Source organism: Vulpes vulpes, chromosome 12, assembly GCF_048418805.1.
Source record: "Vulpes vulpes isolate BD-2025 chromosome 12, VulVul3, whole genome shotgun sequence".
Classification (NCBI taxonomy): Eukaryota; Metazoa; Chordata; class Mammalia; order Carnivora; family Canidae; genus Vulpes; species Vulpes vulpes.
Window position 1 is genome coordinate 176795699 of NC_132791.1, and position 13929 is coordinate 176809627.

The window sequence follows — 13929 nt, forward strand, 5'->3', positions numbered from 1 at the left end:
CTCAGGCCGGAGTTGTTTCAGTTCCTAAACTGGGAATTAAGTCTATGATCTGATTCTGTCCCTGGGAATTCTTTTAAAACAATGAGGTCATGAACTTTTTTTCTTTATCTTACAGTTAATAAAATTAATTTCTCTTTCCAGTTAGCAGTTTGCATTTAGAATTTTGGAAGTGAAATATTTCCTTGGTGAGGCTTTTATTTTCTTCTCCCTGACCCGTGTTCTGGTTGACTTAAGATTCATCCAGGCATTCGAAGCCAGTATATGCGTGTGTGTGTGTGTGTGTGTTCTTTTAAATACGTGGGAAATGGGTGCCAGGAGAAAAAGTGAGCAGTCTCTCGTAAACAGCAGACTGACTTCTAGACCTTAAACTGAGTTAAGGCCTAACTAGAGTACCTCTCATAGGTTTTCATGAACGAGATATTGATACACTGAGCCTAGTCTTGAGTTTTTAAACATTTCTAGTTCTGATTGAGTTTTGGAACCATTTTTCTAGGCAACTATATATTGCTTCCTTTGAGAACCTGACAGTGTCACTAATCTGGATCCTTTGGCAGAAGTTGACATCTTATTGACTCAGCACTCCTGACTGGAGTCTTGAAATCGTGGGTGTATTCTTGCTGCCCAGTGTTGTTATTTGTGAAAAGATATGAAATATCATATAATTTTTATTTATTTAGAGATTCTGAGCTCTTTGTCAGACTCTTCAGATTAAGACCCCTCTTGTAACTATTTTGAGCCTCTGATATTTTACCAGTAAAGAGAAGAGAAAGCTGTTACTAATGTTACTCTTGGCTCCTTCTTTGGAAGTAGGTACAGTATAATTATACGTGCTCTTTACTTGGATAGTCCTGCCTTTTTCAGACCTTAGCTTCATGTAATTCTTCAAGCTGTAAAATAGGGATCATTCCTACCTCATAGAGCTGTTTTGAGAATGAAATGAGATAAAGTATCATGATACAGATGATGGCACAGAACGTCTCAATAAAAATTAGTTCTTGACCCCTTTTACCCCTTCTTAAATAAAAACGTTAATCTTCACTTATTAGTTACTATTTGGACGAGGAAATTAAAAATGATTAGGAAAAATAGGTAGAGTTAACAAATATATAAAACTAAATTAGTTGAAAAAACTGTGTAGGTTTAACCAATATTTACAGCCTCTTCCTTCTAAGTGAAAACTTTGAATTAGAAGAGAACGCTTTCTGGCAGAAATTTCACTGACTGTTCTTTCCTCTGTTGATCCTAATGTATAAAGAAACACCTGGGGTTCCTGGGTGGCTCAGTAGTTGAGCATCTGCCTTTGGCTTGGGTCGTGGTCCTGGAGTCCTGGGATCGAGTCCCATATAGGCTCCTGGTTTCTCCCTCTGCCTGTGTCTCCAACTCTCTCTCTGTTTCTCTGATGAATAAATAAGTAAAATCTTAAAAACAACAACAAAAGATAACATCTGAGGAGAGAGACTCAGAAATCGGTTCTTCCTGTGAATGTTAGGCTATATTAATGTTTGTATGTGTTGGACTATATAAACGCATTTTTGGAAAAGAGCTTGAGAATAAAAACTTAGCTACAGGGGAAGCCTAACCATAGGATTTTTTTTTTTCTAACCATAGGATTTATGAAGATATTAACCTTAAAAAAATTCATTTGTGTTTGTAGAAATCTTTTAAGTTTATTAGTTTGTTCTGGTATCACAATTTTTTTAAGTCCTCAGTTTCATTTACTTAGGATATCATTAATTAGCTGATATTTGATCATTTTATACATATATACACACACAGAAATCACTAATTATGAAGTTGTATATGTTTCTAGTGATACTATTTAAGATGTTTTAATTTGTAGCCTGTCTCAGAGAACATTTGGCAGTGTCTGCAGATATTTGTGGCTATCATAATCTGGGCTAGATACAGGGGAGGCAAGGGTACTACTGGCATCCAGGGGTTAGAAGCCAATGATGCTGCTAAACATCCTGCGATATTATAAAGGATAGCCTCCCACAAGAAAGAACTGTCCAGTTTGATAGATCAGTGCCCAGGTTGAAAAACCTTGATTAACACTGCAGTGAAGCCTATGTGATTATTTAGCTTCTTTTTTTTTACAGTTCTAAAATGTGCCCCCCCCCCTTTTTTTTTTTAACTTGGTACAGTATATGCTCATATAGGACATATTTGATAAATGAATAAACAAACTAAGCAAGCCCTGTCTTGAATTTTGTTTTGGGCAAGTCCTTTATTTAATTAATTAATTTATTTATTTGGGGGGGGGCAAGTCCTTTAGCAAATGAGTTGATTTCTACGAACTGATCTTCATTGTTGTCTAATAAGATTTATGGACTGTTTCTTTGAGTCTAGTGCCAATTAAAGGCTCCCAAGGAACATATGAAGTGTTTGATATAATCCTCATATTAAAGATACATTTATTACATGAAGCCTCCCAAAATATAAGATGGACTGTGTCTGAGTGCCAGAATATATAGCATTAAATGGAGATTTTAAAATTTTTTTTAAAGGGAGACACTTGGCTGTCACTAAAACCTGCTACTCTTAAACTTGGGGTTGTGAGTTCGAGCCCCACATTGGGGAAATAGATTGTACTTAAAATTTAATTTAAAAAATTTAAGAGGAACCTCTGACACACATACAGCACTGTCACATTCATTACGGTTGAATTAATTCTACCTGATTGAAACAAGAGCAGGGAGTATCCTGTCTATGTCTGTCTATATTATTCTAGGACAGGAGTCTCAAACTCCATTATCAACCAGTCAGCTCTTAGAGCATGAAACATTATGAGATCTTACAGTTTTTTAAGAGATGTTGGGGATCTGGATTTTATGTGAATTTGTGTGTGAATTTTTTTTTCCTGTTTTAAGAAAAACAATGTGTGGTCAAAGAAAAGCAGGCCAGTTTGGAAACTCTGATTTGGCTTCTTAACCAGTTCTTGAGACTCTAAATAATACATAGAGAATAGATTGCCTTAGCATAGAAAACAGACTGATTCTATTTCCCCCTCTTAATCCCCTTCATATCTGGTGGACACTTTGCAATCATTGCTTTTCCAGTTTCATCAGAGGAAACAAGTTGGGACATAATGTTTCTAGCAGTAGTCTGTGTTTAGGTGATTGCAGAATAGTCAGCTACTCACTGCAAAGCTAGGAGTCAAAATTTATAGAGTAAAGCAGAAGCCCACATCTAGCTAACCTACATAGCAATATGTGTCTTAATTCTTTTATTATTGTTATTATTATTCCCCCAGTTAAAAAAAAAAATTCCCCGTGCCTAATGAAATCAGTCTCATTTACCTTTAAAAACTATGAAGGAGGGATGCCTGGGTAGCTCAGCAGTTTAGCGCCACCTTCAGCCCAGGGCGTGATCCTGGAGACCTGAGAGGAGTCCCGCGTTAGGCTCCCTGCATGGAGCCTGCTTCTCCCTCTGCCTGTGTCTCTGCCTTTCTCTCTCTGTGTCTCTCTCATGAATAAATAAATAAAATCTTTTTTTAAAAAAACTATGAAGGAGAACTATATTTACTTTTGACTTTTGAGCAACTCATTTTTATTTACATCATACATATTTTATTTATTTATTTATTTATTTATTTATTTATTTATTTATTAGATTTTATTTATTCATGAGAGACAGAGAAAGAGAGGCAGAGACACAGGCAGAGGGAGAAGCAGGCTCCACGTAGGGAGCCCAACGCGGGGCTCGATCCCGGGTCTCCAGGGTCATGCCCTGGGCTGAAGGCGGCGCTAAACCCCTGAGCCACCCGGGCTGCCCTATATATATTTTTTTAATTTATATTTCTGATCTACCTATTTTGCCCAAACCTTAAATTTGATACATTAGCCACATAAGTGTCTTGGTCTTTGTAAAGCAAGACATGATAGTGCAAGTATTGGAATATTTTACTCCATTTTTTCTTACTTTGTTTAAATTATTGAAAAATGAAAGTGCTGATGGCAGTGAAACATCTAGATCTCAGACTCCTTTTTTTTTCTTTTTTAAAGATTTATTTTTTCATTTGAGAAAGAGCGAGCACGAGCAGAGAGGCGAAGCAGAGGGAGAAGCAGACTCCCCACTGAACAAGGAGCCTGACATGAGGCTTGATCCCAGGACTCTCATATCATGACCTAAGCTGAAGGCAGATCTTTCACCATCGGAACCACCGAGGCGCCCCCTGCCGGCTCCTTTTTTTTAAAAAAATATATTTTTTATTATGGAAAACTTCAAGCATACACAAAAGAGGAAAATATAATCCCTATACCTATGATCAGACTTCAGCAGTTACCAATATTTTGCCAATTGTGTTTTATGTTAAACCCTTCATCTATATTATCAAATTGAATATTCAGAATAAATCTGTGAGGTAGATGTATTGTCTCCTTTTTATTTTTTTACTATGGAAAAGTCCAGACATGGAGAAAATAGTATGAATCTTGATATACACATCACCCAACTTCCACACTTACCAGCCCAGTTCTCATCTGTATCTCCTGTGATCACCCCATCCACTCCACCAAAATCCCCACCAAGCATTTTGAAGCAAAACTTTTAACACCATGTCTTTTTATCTGTAAATATTTTAATTTGTATCTCTAAAAAGGAAGTATTCTTTTAGACACAGTTACCATTATTACATCTGAAAGATAGCACCAGTTTCTTGAGATCTTCAAGTATTCATTTGCTGTTCATAATTCCTTAATTCTATCATAAGGGTTTTATTTTTAACTGTTGATTTGCTCAAAGAAGGACACAAACAAGTCTGCAAATTAAATTTGACTCGAGTCTTTGAAGTCTCATTGGACCTCCTCTCCCCTGCCCCTGTCTCCTAGCAATTTTTTTAACAGCTTTTTTAATTGTACCATAAAATTCACCCAATGTAAGTATATAGTTTATTATTTTTTTTTAAGACTTATTTTTTAGGGCAGCCTGGCTGGCTCAGCAGTTTAGCGCTTACCTTTGGCTCAGGACGTGATCCTGGAGACCCGGGATCAAGTCCCACATCCAGCTCCCTGTGTGGAGTCTGCTTCTCCCTCTGCCTCTGTCTCTGCCTCTCTCTTTCTCTCTCTGTATCTCTCATGAATAAATAAATAAAATCTTTTTTTAAAAAATAAACTTTTACTTATTTTAGGGAGAGAGAACAAGCCAGCACGGGGGAGTGGGGAGGAGCAGAGGGAGAGAGAAACTCAGGCAGAATCCGCTCACTGAGCACAGAGCCCGACATGGAGCTCCATCCCACGACCCTGAAATCACAACCTGAACTGAAACCAAGAGTTGAATGCTTAACCGACTGCACTACCCAGGCACCCCTACAGCTTAATGATTTTTAGTAAATTGTTTAGAGTTGAGACCTTCATCATGTATAATTCGGTGTTAGGACACGTTCAACTCCTAAAAAGCTCCCTCTTACTCATTTATAGTCAGTTTCTGCTCCGGCTTTAGTCCCTGGCAACACAGGTTTGCTCCCTGTCCCTGTAGCTTTTCCTTTTCTAGAAATTTCCTGTACTAGAGTCACACTTTTCATGTCTTTAGTGTTTTAATGTTTGCCTTCTATTATTTGGTGTCATGTTTTTGAGGTTTATCCATGGTATAAGGATCTATCAGTAGTTCTTTCTTTTTATAGCTGACTAATGTTCTTTTATAAGGATAAACAATATTTTGTTCCTCTTCATTTAGATCATTTCTACCTTTTGGCTATTATGAATCATGCTGCAATGAACATTCATGTTACAAGTCTTTGCATGGACATGTGTTGTCATTTCTCTTGGGTTGATACCTAGGAGTGTAATTGCTGGGTGGTATGGTAAATTTGTTTAAAGAAATTGCCAAGTTGTTTTCCAAATTGGCTGCATCATATTACATCCATATCATCAGTAGAAGGGGGTTCCCATTTCTTCACTTCTTTACCAACACCTGGTATTATTATTGTAACTCTCTTTGATCTAGTGGGTATGTATCAGTACCTCATTCTATTTCATTTGCACTTCCTAATGACTAATGACGTTGAGCATCTTCTCTTGTTTCGCTAGCCAGTTACATACCTCCTTTTTTTTTTTTTTTTTTTTTTTTTTTTATGATAGTCACACAGAGAGAAAGAGAGAGAGGCAGAGACATAGGCAGAGAGAGAAGCAGGCTCCATGCACCGGGAGCCCGACGTGGGATGCGATCCCGGGTCTCCAGGATCGCGCCCTGGGCCAAAGGCAGGCGCTAAACCGCTGCACCACCCAGGGATCCTTACATACCTCCTTTGATGAGATATCTTAAACTTTTTTTTGCCATTTTTTAACTGGGTATGGATAATATATCTTTTCATTAAATTGGGGTTCCCCCCTTATTTTCCAGCTGCTCTGACACCCAAACTCAGTACTATCTCTTCAAGCCATGAAAATGCAGCTTTCTGCTTGATTTCTAGCCACTCCATGTCACAGGGACTGGCAGGTGCCTGCAGGCAGCATGCTGTCATTTGGCTCTCAGGGTCATTTTCCTTCTTCTTGTCTGATATTGGTTGCTCTCTGGTGCCTTCATGTAACTGGTTTTTTATGTTTTGTCCAGAGTTTATAATTGTTACCTGTATCTGAAACAGTTAGTTCAAAAAAGCCACTCCGTCATTATTGTGTTATTCCATTTAAAAATAGCTTCTTTTGGGATCCCTGGGTGGCGCAGCGGTTTGGCGCCTGCCTTTGGCCCAGGGCGTGATCCTGGAGACCCGGGATCGAATCCCACATCGGGCTCCCGGTGCATGGAGCCTGCTTCTCTCTCTGCCTGTGTCTCTGCCTCTCTCTCTCTCTCTGTGTGACTGTCATAAAAAAAAAAAAAAAATAGCTTCTTTCTCTACTCTCCTACCACAGTTATGAATTTAACCTTGCCATTCAACTTTAGATATCACATGTACTTTATAATTACTTTCTGATTTGTAAGCTCTTTTTAGGCTTACAGTAACTACAAATTAATACACTAAATGTTTGAAATGGTGTGGAAAAACAACTAGCCTTTCATCATGATAAAATTTGTATTGTGTTGGTGGGCAAATAACCAACAATACATTATAGCCACGAAGAAGTTATTGGTTGCCTTTTCATCACCCAGCTACTTAAAATACACTCAAAACATTCACCAGAATGCAGTAGATGACCAGTATTTCCTAGAGTTAAAAATGAACAACTGATAAGCATTTATAAATGCTTAGTTGCATTAATGGTTCTCAAGCTCTTTGGTTTAGGACTTGTCTACATTCATACAAATAATTGAGGACTTCAAAGAGCTTTTGATATCTATTGGAATTTACTGTATTAGAAATTAAAACTAAGAAATCTTTTTTTTTTTTTTTTTAAACTAAGAAATCTAAAGTATTTGTTTCAAATAGTAATAAACTCAGTACCTATTAGTATAAATAGCATCTTTATGAAATGTAAATGTATTTTCCAAAACAAAAAGGAATTCTGTGAGAAGAGTGGAATTGTTTTACATTTATACAAATTTCTTTAATATGTCTTAATAAAAGATAGCCACATTTCCATACTTGCTTCACATGTTCCGTCAGCTGTCCCTGTTGGTAGCATTGCCTATCATGTAATCTCTGAAATACTCTACTGGATGCTATATGAGAATGAAAGAGAAAAAGCCAGATAATATCTTAGTGGTGCCATGAAATTACTTTTAACCTTTTCAATTGCCTGAAAAATCTCAGGCATCCCAGGGCACACTTTAGGAACTGCAAGTTCTCCAGAAAGAGACTCAAGTAGTATTTGTCTCAGGGGCAGAGGAATTTGGTAGCCGAAGACAGAGGAGAGAAGGGAAGGTTATTTTCAAATATCTTTTGCGTTTGGTCTTGTACTTATTTTGCATTTTTAAAGGTGAAATTATTAAATAATGCTTATATGTTCCTTTTGGTAGGAAGGTGCTTGAAGTAGTAGATTTTTAAAATGACCTTTTACATACATGTAGTCAGAGGGAAGAAGAGCCTCAGGAGATAACCTCTCCTGTCTGCTTGGTTCCAGCTGTCATCCTCTCTCAGAGCCCCTCTTTGTTTTTCTGTGGCACTCAGCTCCACATTTAATTCCAGGGATTGTCATGTATATCTTTTTTTTTTTTTTAAGATTTTATTTATTTATTTATGAGAGGCACAAAGAGAGAGAGAGAGAGAGAGAGAGAGAGAGGCAGAGACACAAGCAGAGGGAGAAGCAGGCTCCATGCAGGGAGCCCAATATGGGACTCAATCTTGGGTCTCCAGGATCACACCCTAGGCTGAAGGCGGCAGTAAACCACTGAGCCACCCAGGCTGCCCTATATCTTATTTTTTTACCTCTCCTCTCCCCCACTGGACTATTAGCTCCCTGAGGGCATGGAGCAAGGCCATTTGTACACTATTCTCAGTCTAGTACTTGATTCATAGTAGTATGTCAGGACCGAGTTACTAAATGAACAAGTGAGGATCTTTAGGTGCTCACGCCAGTTTCCCATTTGTCAGCACTGAGCAGTTCTAGGCAGTAGCCAGAAGATAGCTAACGTGCCTAAATACCATTTTTGCGTGGGGGAACAGCTTTCTGCGTCTGTTGCAGTTCCCTAGTCACACGAGATGAGCAATAAGTCTTTATAAGCAGTTTAAAAGGTGAAGCATGTGTCAGAAGAGGGGGCCACAGAATGGTTCTTTGGTGTTCAGACTTTTGTACATGACATCATCTTGCTGTTTAAAGATTTCCTTCTCATTCTTTTGTTATATCTTTCTCTAAATAAAATAAATTTTATTTTTTTTTAATTTTTTAAAATTTATTTATGATAGTCACAGAGAGAGAGAGAGAGAGGCAGAGACACAAGGCAGAGGGAGAAGCAGGCTCCATGCACCGGAAGCCCGACGTGGGATTCGATCCCGGGTCTCCAGGATCACGCCCTGGGCCAAAGGCAGGCGCCAAACTGCTGCGCCACCCAGGGATCCCCTAAAATAAATTTTAAAAGAAAAAAAGACCCCATTTGGATTTGTCCCAAACCTGACTCTAGTGCCAGGGTAAAGAGCATTATACCAAAACATTTTGTGCCTGGGGCATTTGGGTGGCTCAGTTGATTAAGTGACCAGCTCTTGATCTCAGCTCAGGTCTTGATCTCAGGGTTGTGAGTTCATGCCCAACATTAGGCTGTACGCTGGGTGTGGAGCCTACTTAAAAAACAACAACCAAAACATTTTAGACTTGGATGAAGTTGGCCAAATGTGTCATCTGTTTCCTTGTGGTGGTTTGTTCACTCAGTTTCTCAGCTCATCCACCACCAGGGCAGTTAGAGGCAAACACCTGGATTTCGGAGCCAGTGGTTTGCTTGTAGGGGTCCAAGACTCTCCATTGCCACAAGATCTCCCCCTGTCACAGCAGCAGACCTCCGCTATAGCTCTTACTTACAGTTGTTGAGATCCACTCGGAGGCCCCTGCCCTTGCCTATGGCTCCATGTAATACCATGTGTTTTCTCTTTAAAACAATCCATGGATAGGGACGCATGGGTGGCTCAGTGGTTGAGCATCTATCTGCCTTTGGCTCAGGGCATGATCCTGGGGTCCTGGGATCGAGTCCCACATTGGACTCCTCGCAGGGAGCCTAGCCTGCTTCTCCCTCTGCCTATGTCTCTGCCTCTCTGTGTCTCTCATGAATAAATAAGTAAAATCTTAAAAAAAAAATAATAATCCATACAGGGGCACCTGGGTGAGGCTCAGTTGTTGAGTGTCTGCCTTCAGCTCAGGATGTGATGTTGGGGTCCTGGGATCTAGTCCTACATCTGGCTCTCTGAGGGGAGCCTGTTTCTCTCTCTGACTACATCTCTACCTCTCTCTGTATCTCTCATGAATAAATAAAAAAATAATAATAAAATAAAATAAATAAAACAATCCATGGAGCAGAAGGTTTGCGTTCATTAGTAGGGCCCACAGTGAACTACAGTTTCATAGTGAAGCAATTCTTTTCCTTCTTGAGTAGCAGTGAAGAGCAGAGAGTACTCTTGTGGAAGGTGCTTGAGCTCACAACTTGTGTTGTATATTGAGATTAGCTTTATTATTGTGCTACATGGTTTTTTTATTTGCAGATTTATATACCAGAACGGTATTACAATAGTATAAAAAATAAGTTAAATGTTAATAAATGTTAATGTTAAACAAGTTAATACATTAAGGAATATAAAGTTAAAAAGTTGAGAGGGTCCAGGAGAATCCAGCAGGTAGGGTTGCCTTGTCTGGAAGGATGACAAGAGTTTGAGTTTGACTGTTTATCAGAGCAGTGTGCTCTATTTTAATTTCTACTTTGCTGGTCTTTCAACACAGTGTTGACCTCAGCACTCCTAAAGCTGCACCCTGGCCCCGTCTTAGACTACAGGATCAAACCATTGGTCTGTGTGGAGATACAGTTTCTGGTCTGAGGACATTTTTGCTTTGAAACCTTTAGGACAGACAAGTGGGGCAACAGGACAAGACAGTAGTGACCCAGAACTGTCCTGTGTGACTCTCATCACCTAATCTGTATAGGTCGTATGCTGTAGGAACATGCAAGTCTTTGATGCTAGTAAAAGTACCTCTGAGAGAGAAGAATTTCATTGAATACTTTGGTTTTTCTGAGCTTTCTTCATCTTATGCAAATAACCTCCTGAAGATAGGGGAATTATTGATCAAGACAGGCTCTTTTGCTTGTTTTTTTTAGGGCCATGCTGTAGCTACACACTGCAGAATAGGAGAAGGAAGAGAGCAAAAAAAAAAATAACAAAAGTTCTGAAAACAAATACAAGGAAACCGAGGGAACCAAAAAGGAAACAAACATGAGAAATTCAGAAAGAAACCAGACAAGTAGAGAGCATTGCCATGTGTTCAGTTATTTTTTACAGTATATTTATGGAGGATACAGGTGCCTTGAAAGTTCTACTGTGTATTGTAAACGTTTTTTTATTCTATGAGCTTTTTATATCATTATCCCTTTCTGAGTCTTTTGTAATATCAGACCTAAGATTCTGTTTTGAGATGAGAACCATTGTTCATGCTGGACCTCTTATCCCAAAGCAGCAAACCGTAATACTGATATAGCCATTTTCATTCTAGGAGACATTTATGGGGACTTGAATCTGTGACTTAAATCCCAGAATTTCACCTACATAAGTTCCCATTACTGTGGTTGGGTAGTGTTAATGTGTACAGGGCCATATTTATATGATGAAGTCATAAGCCCCGAGGCAGTAGAATCCAGTCTGCTTTGTTTACTTACCTCTGTATCAGCAGCACTTAGAACAGTTTATGTTAAAAATAGGCACTCAGTAAATACTTGTTGAATTAACTAATGGTTGGTTATAGGAAGAAAATTGGGGGATGGGGGGGATATATTTGAAAGATAGCCAGAAATGTATCTTAACATTCAAGAAGTTGGATTAATGCTAGAGACCATGTTGACAATCAACTGCTATTTCTTATTACTGATTTTTTTTAAAAAAGAAGTCTTATATACAACTTTTTTTTTTTTTTTTTTTAAGATTTATTTATTTTAGTGATGCCTGGATGGCTCAGTTGGTTAAGCATCTGCCCTCAGCTCAGGTCATGATTCCAAGGTCCTGGGATTGAGCTCCATGTTGGGCTCCCTACTCAGCAGGGAGCCTGCTTCTTCTCCCTCTGCCTTTCCCCTGCTTATAATCTCTTGTGCTTTCTCTCTCTTTCTCAAATAAATAAAAAAAAATTTTTTTAAGTAAAGCGTTTTTTTTTTTTTTTTAAGATTTTTTAAAAAATTTATTCATGAGAGACACAGAGAGGCAGAGACATAGGCAGTGGAAGAAACAGGCTGGCTTCCTGTGGGGAGCCTGATGCAGAACTCAATCCCAGGATCCCTGGATCACAACCTGAACCAAAGGCAGACACTCAACCACTGAGCCACCCAGGTGCCCCTAAAAAAAAAAAAAAAAAAAAAAAAGATTTATTTATTTTAGAGAGAAAGAGCCCACATGAGCTGGGGGAGAGGGAGAGAGAATCCCAAGCAGACTTCCTGCTGAGTCACAGAACCTGATTAGGGGCTTGATCTCACCACCCTGAGATCATGACCTGAGCTGAAATCAAGAGTCAGGTGCCCAACCAACTAAGCCACCTAGGCCCCCCCTTATATACAACTTTTAAACATTTACCTATATCACATCTGTAGTTTGTTTAATATTTAATTTGTTTACTGAAAATTAATGTTTAAATATTAAACATTAATATGGCTTGTTCTTTTAAACACTTTAGCAGATAAAATATACAACTTATTACTGTTTGGTTTGTGGGTAAACTGGTGCTAATTTCCAATTATCTCGATTTTTTGCAGCTAATGGAAAAGTCGGATGGAGGGAATTTTAATCTGCTATAGAAAAGTTATTGTCATATTTGCTGTTTTTGTCTTTACTTTATGTTCTCTTTTGGCATTACTGAGATGGAGAAAGAGAGCTCCTATTTTCTTGCCATATACAAAAACCCTTTTTAGACCCTCTGGACATCCCATTTGTGATGCTCAATTACTTTTACAAAATTAGTTTGTTTCAATTAACCATGGCTGTTTTCTTTTTTTGCTATAGCTGTCTCTTGGTCTAAAAGCTTTTGTCTTTAAGCCAATCCCTTTGTTCTTTCCGCATGATTTGGGCAGATTTAAGTATTCTTGCTTTCTGGCAGTGCTCGAAGGTGCCAGAACAATCTTGATTTTTTTTTTTTTTCCTGAAGACCTGGAATCACCTCTCATCCCAGGAATCCTGATTCCTTTTTTGTAGGGAATAATATTAGAAGTCAAATCTGGATTCAAGGGAGGTCATGAGTGTTGTTCACCAGCAAAAGTCCTTGAAAACTGTTGCCATTAAACTAATTTTAGTGACAGGTTTGTTCTAATAAAGTATCTTCTAATGAAGTATTGGATATAATTCTCATAATGAATACTTCATTAGAAGATACTTGCCTATGTACAAAGAATGTGTAACGTGCCTATAAGAGATATACACAAAATACATACCCTTACGTTCACAACCCAGTTTAAGAAAGAGTTTGTTACTCAACTTCAGAAGTTCCCTGTGAATCCTTTATATTGCATCCCCTTTCCATTCTGGAGAGGTGAATAACCATCATCTTAATTTTTGTTTTTGTTATTCTCTTATTTTTCTTTATAGTTTTTAATCACTTGTGTTAGTGCCTCTAAACAATCATTATTAGTTTTCCTTTCTTTTTAAACTTGAAGTAAATGCTGTCATACAATATGTATTTTTCCCTTTTTTTTTTACTTAACATTATTTTGAGATCCGTGTTGATGCACGGATCACTCATCTTCACTGCTATATTTTCCATTGTATGAATATGCCACAATTCTTACTTTTTTTTTTTACATTGTTTCCAGTTTTTTGCTTTTGGAAAAAAACTCTTGTGAACATTCTCATACATGTTTCCTTGTGTACATGCATAAGGGCTTGCCCAGGTCACTGTCCTGGGAAATGTTTTTAACCATGAGCCTATATTAAGAAATCATTTTCATTGTGACCTCAGTGCACATGCACACACTAATTTACACACACTACTGAAACAAAAATTTTACTAGTATAGTAAGATAAACTGTAATACTTGTCTCTAGTGAGGTGAAAATATAACATTCTATTTTATTCTCTTTCATTAAAATAAAATACTGGTTGTGACATACTAAATTGATTAGTGATCCACTGGGTTACAAAAATCAGTTTGAAAAATTGCTCTAAGGGCAGCTCCGGTGGCCAGTGGTTTTGTGCTGCCTTCAGCCCAGGGCATGATCCTGGAGACCCAAGATTGAGTCCCATATTGGGCTCCCTGCATGGAGCCTGCTTCTCCCTCTGCTTGTGTCTCTGCCTCTCTCTCTCTCTCTCTCTCTCTCTCTCTCTCTCTCTCTTTGTGCCTCTCATAAATAAATAAATAAAATCTTAAAAAAAAAGAAAGAAAGAAAGAAAGA

The 13929-nt window shown here is 38.2% G+C and overlaps 1 protein-coding gene across 6 annotated transcripts in view; it reads left to right on the plus strand.

Annotated features, from left to right (window-relative positions):
• CFDP1 (craniofacial development protein 1) overlaps positions 1–13929 on the plus strand; it is a 137477-nt gene that overhangs the window by 53664 nt on the left and 69884 nt on the right. The window contains exon 6 of one of the 6 annotated variants that reach the window (XM_072731516.1): positions 4005–4368. The exons of the other annotated variants lie outside the window; for them this stretch is intronic. Coding sequence (XP_072587617.1) covers positions 4005–4092 — 88 coding nt within the window. The 3' untranslated portion in view covers positions 4093–4368. Of the gene's footprint in view, positions 1–4004; positions 4369–13929 lie in introns of those variants that run through there. 6 annotated transcript variants of the gene reach the window in all.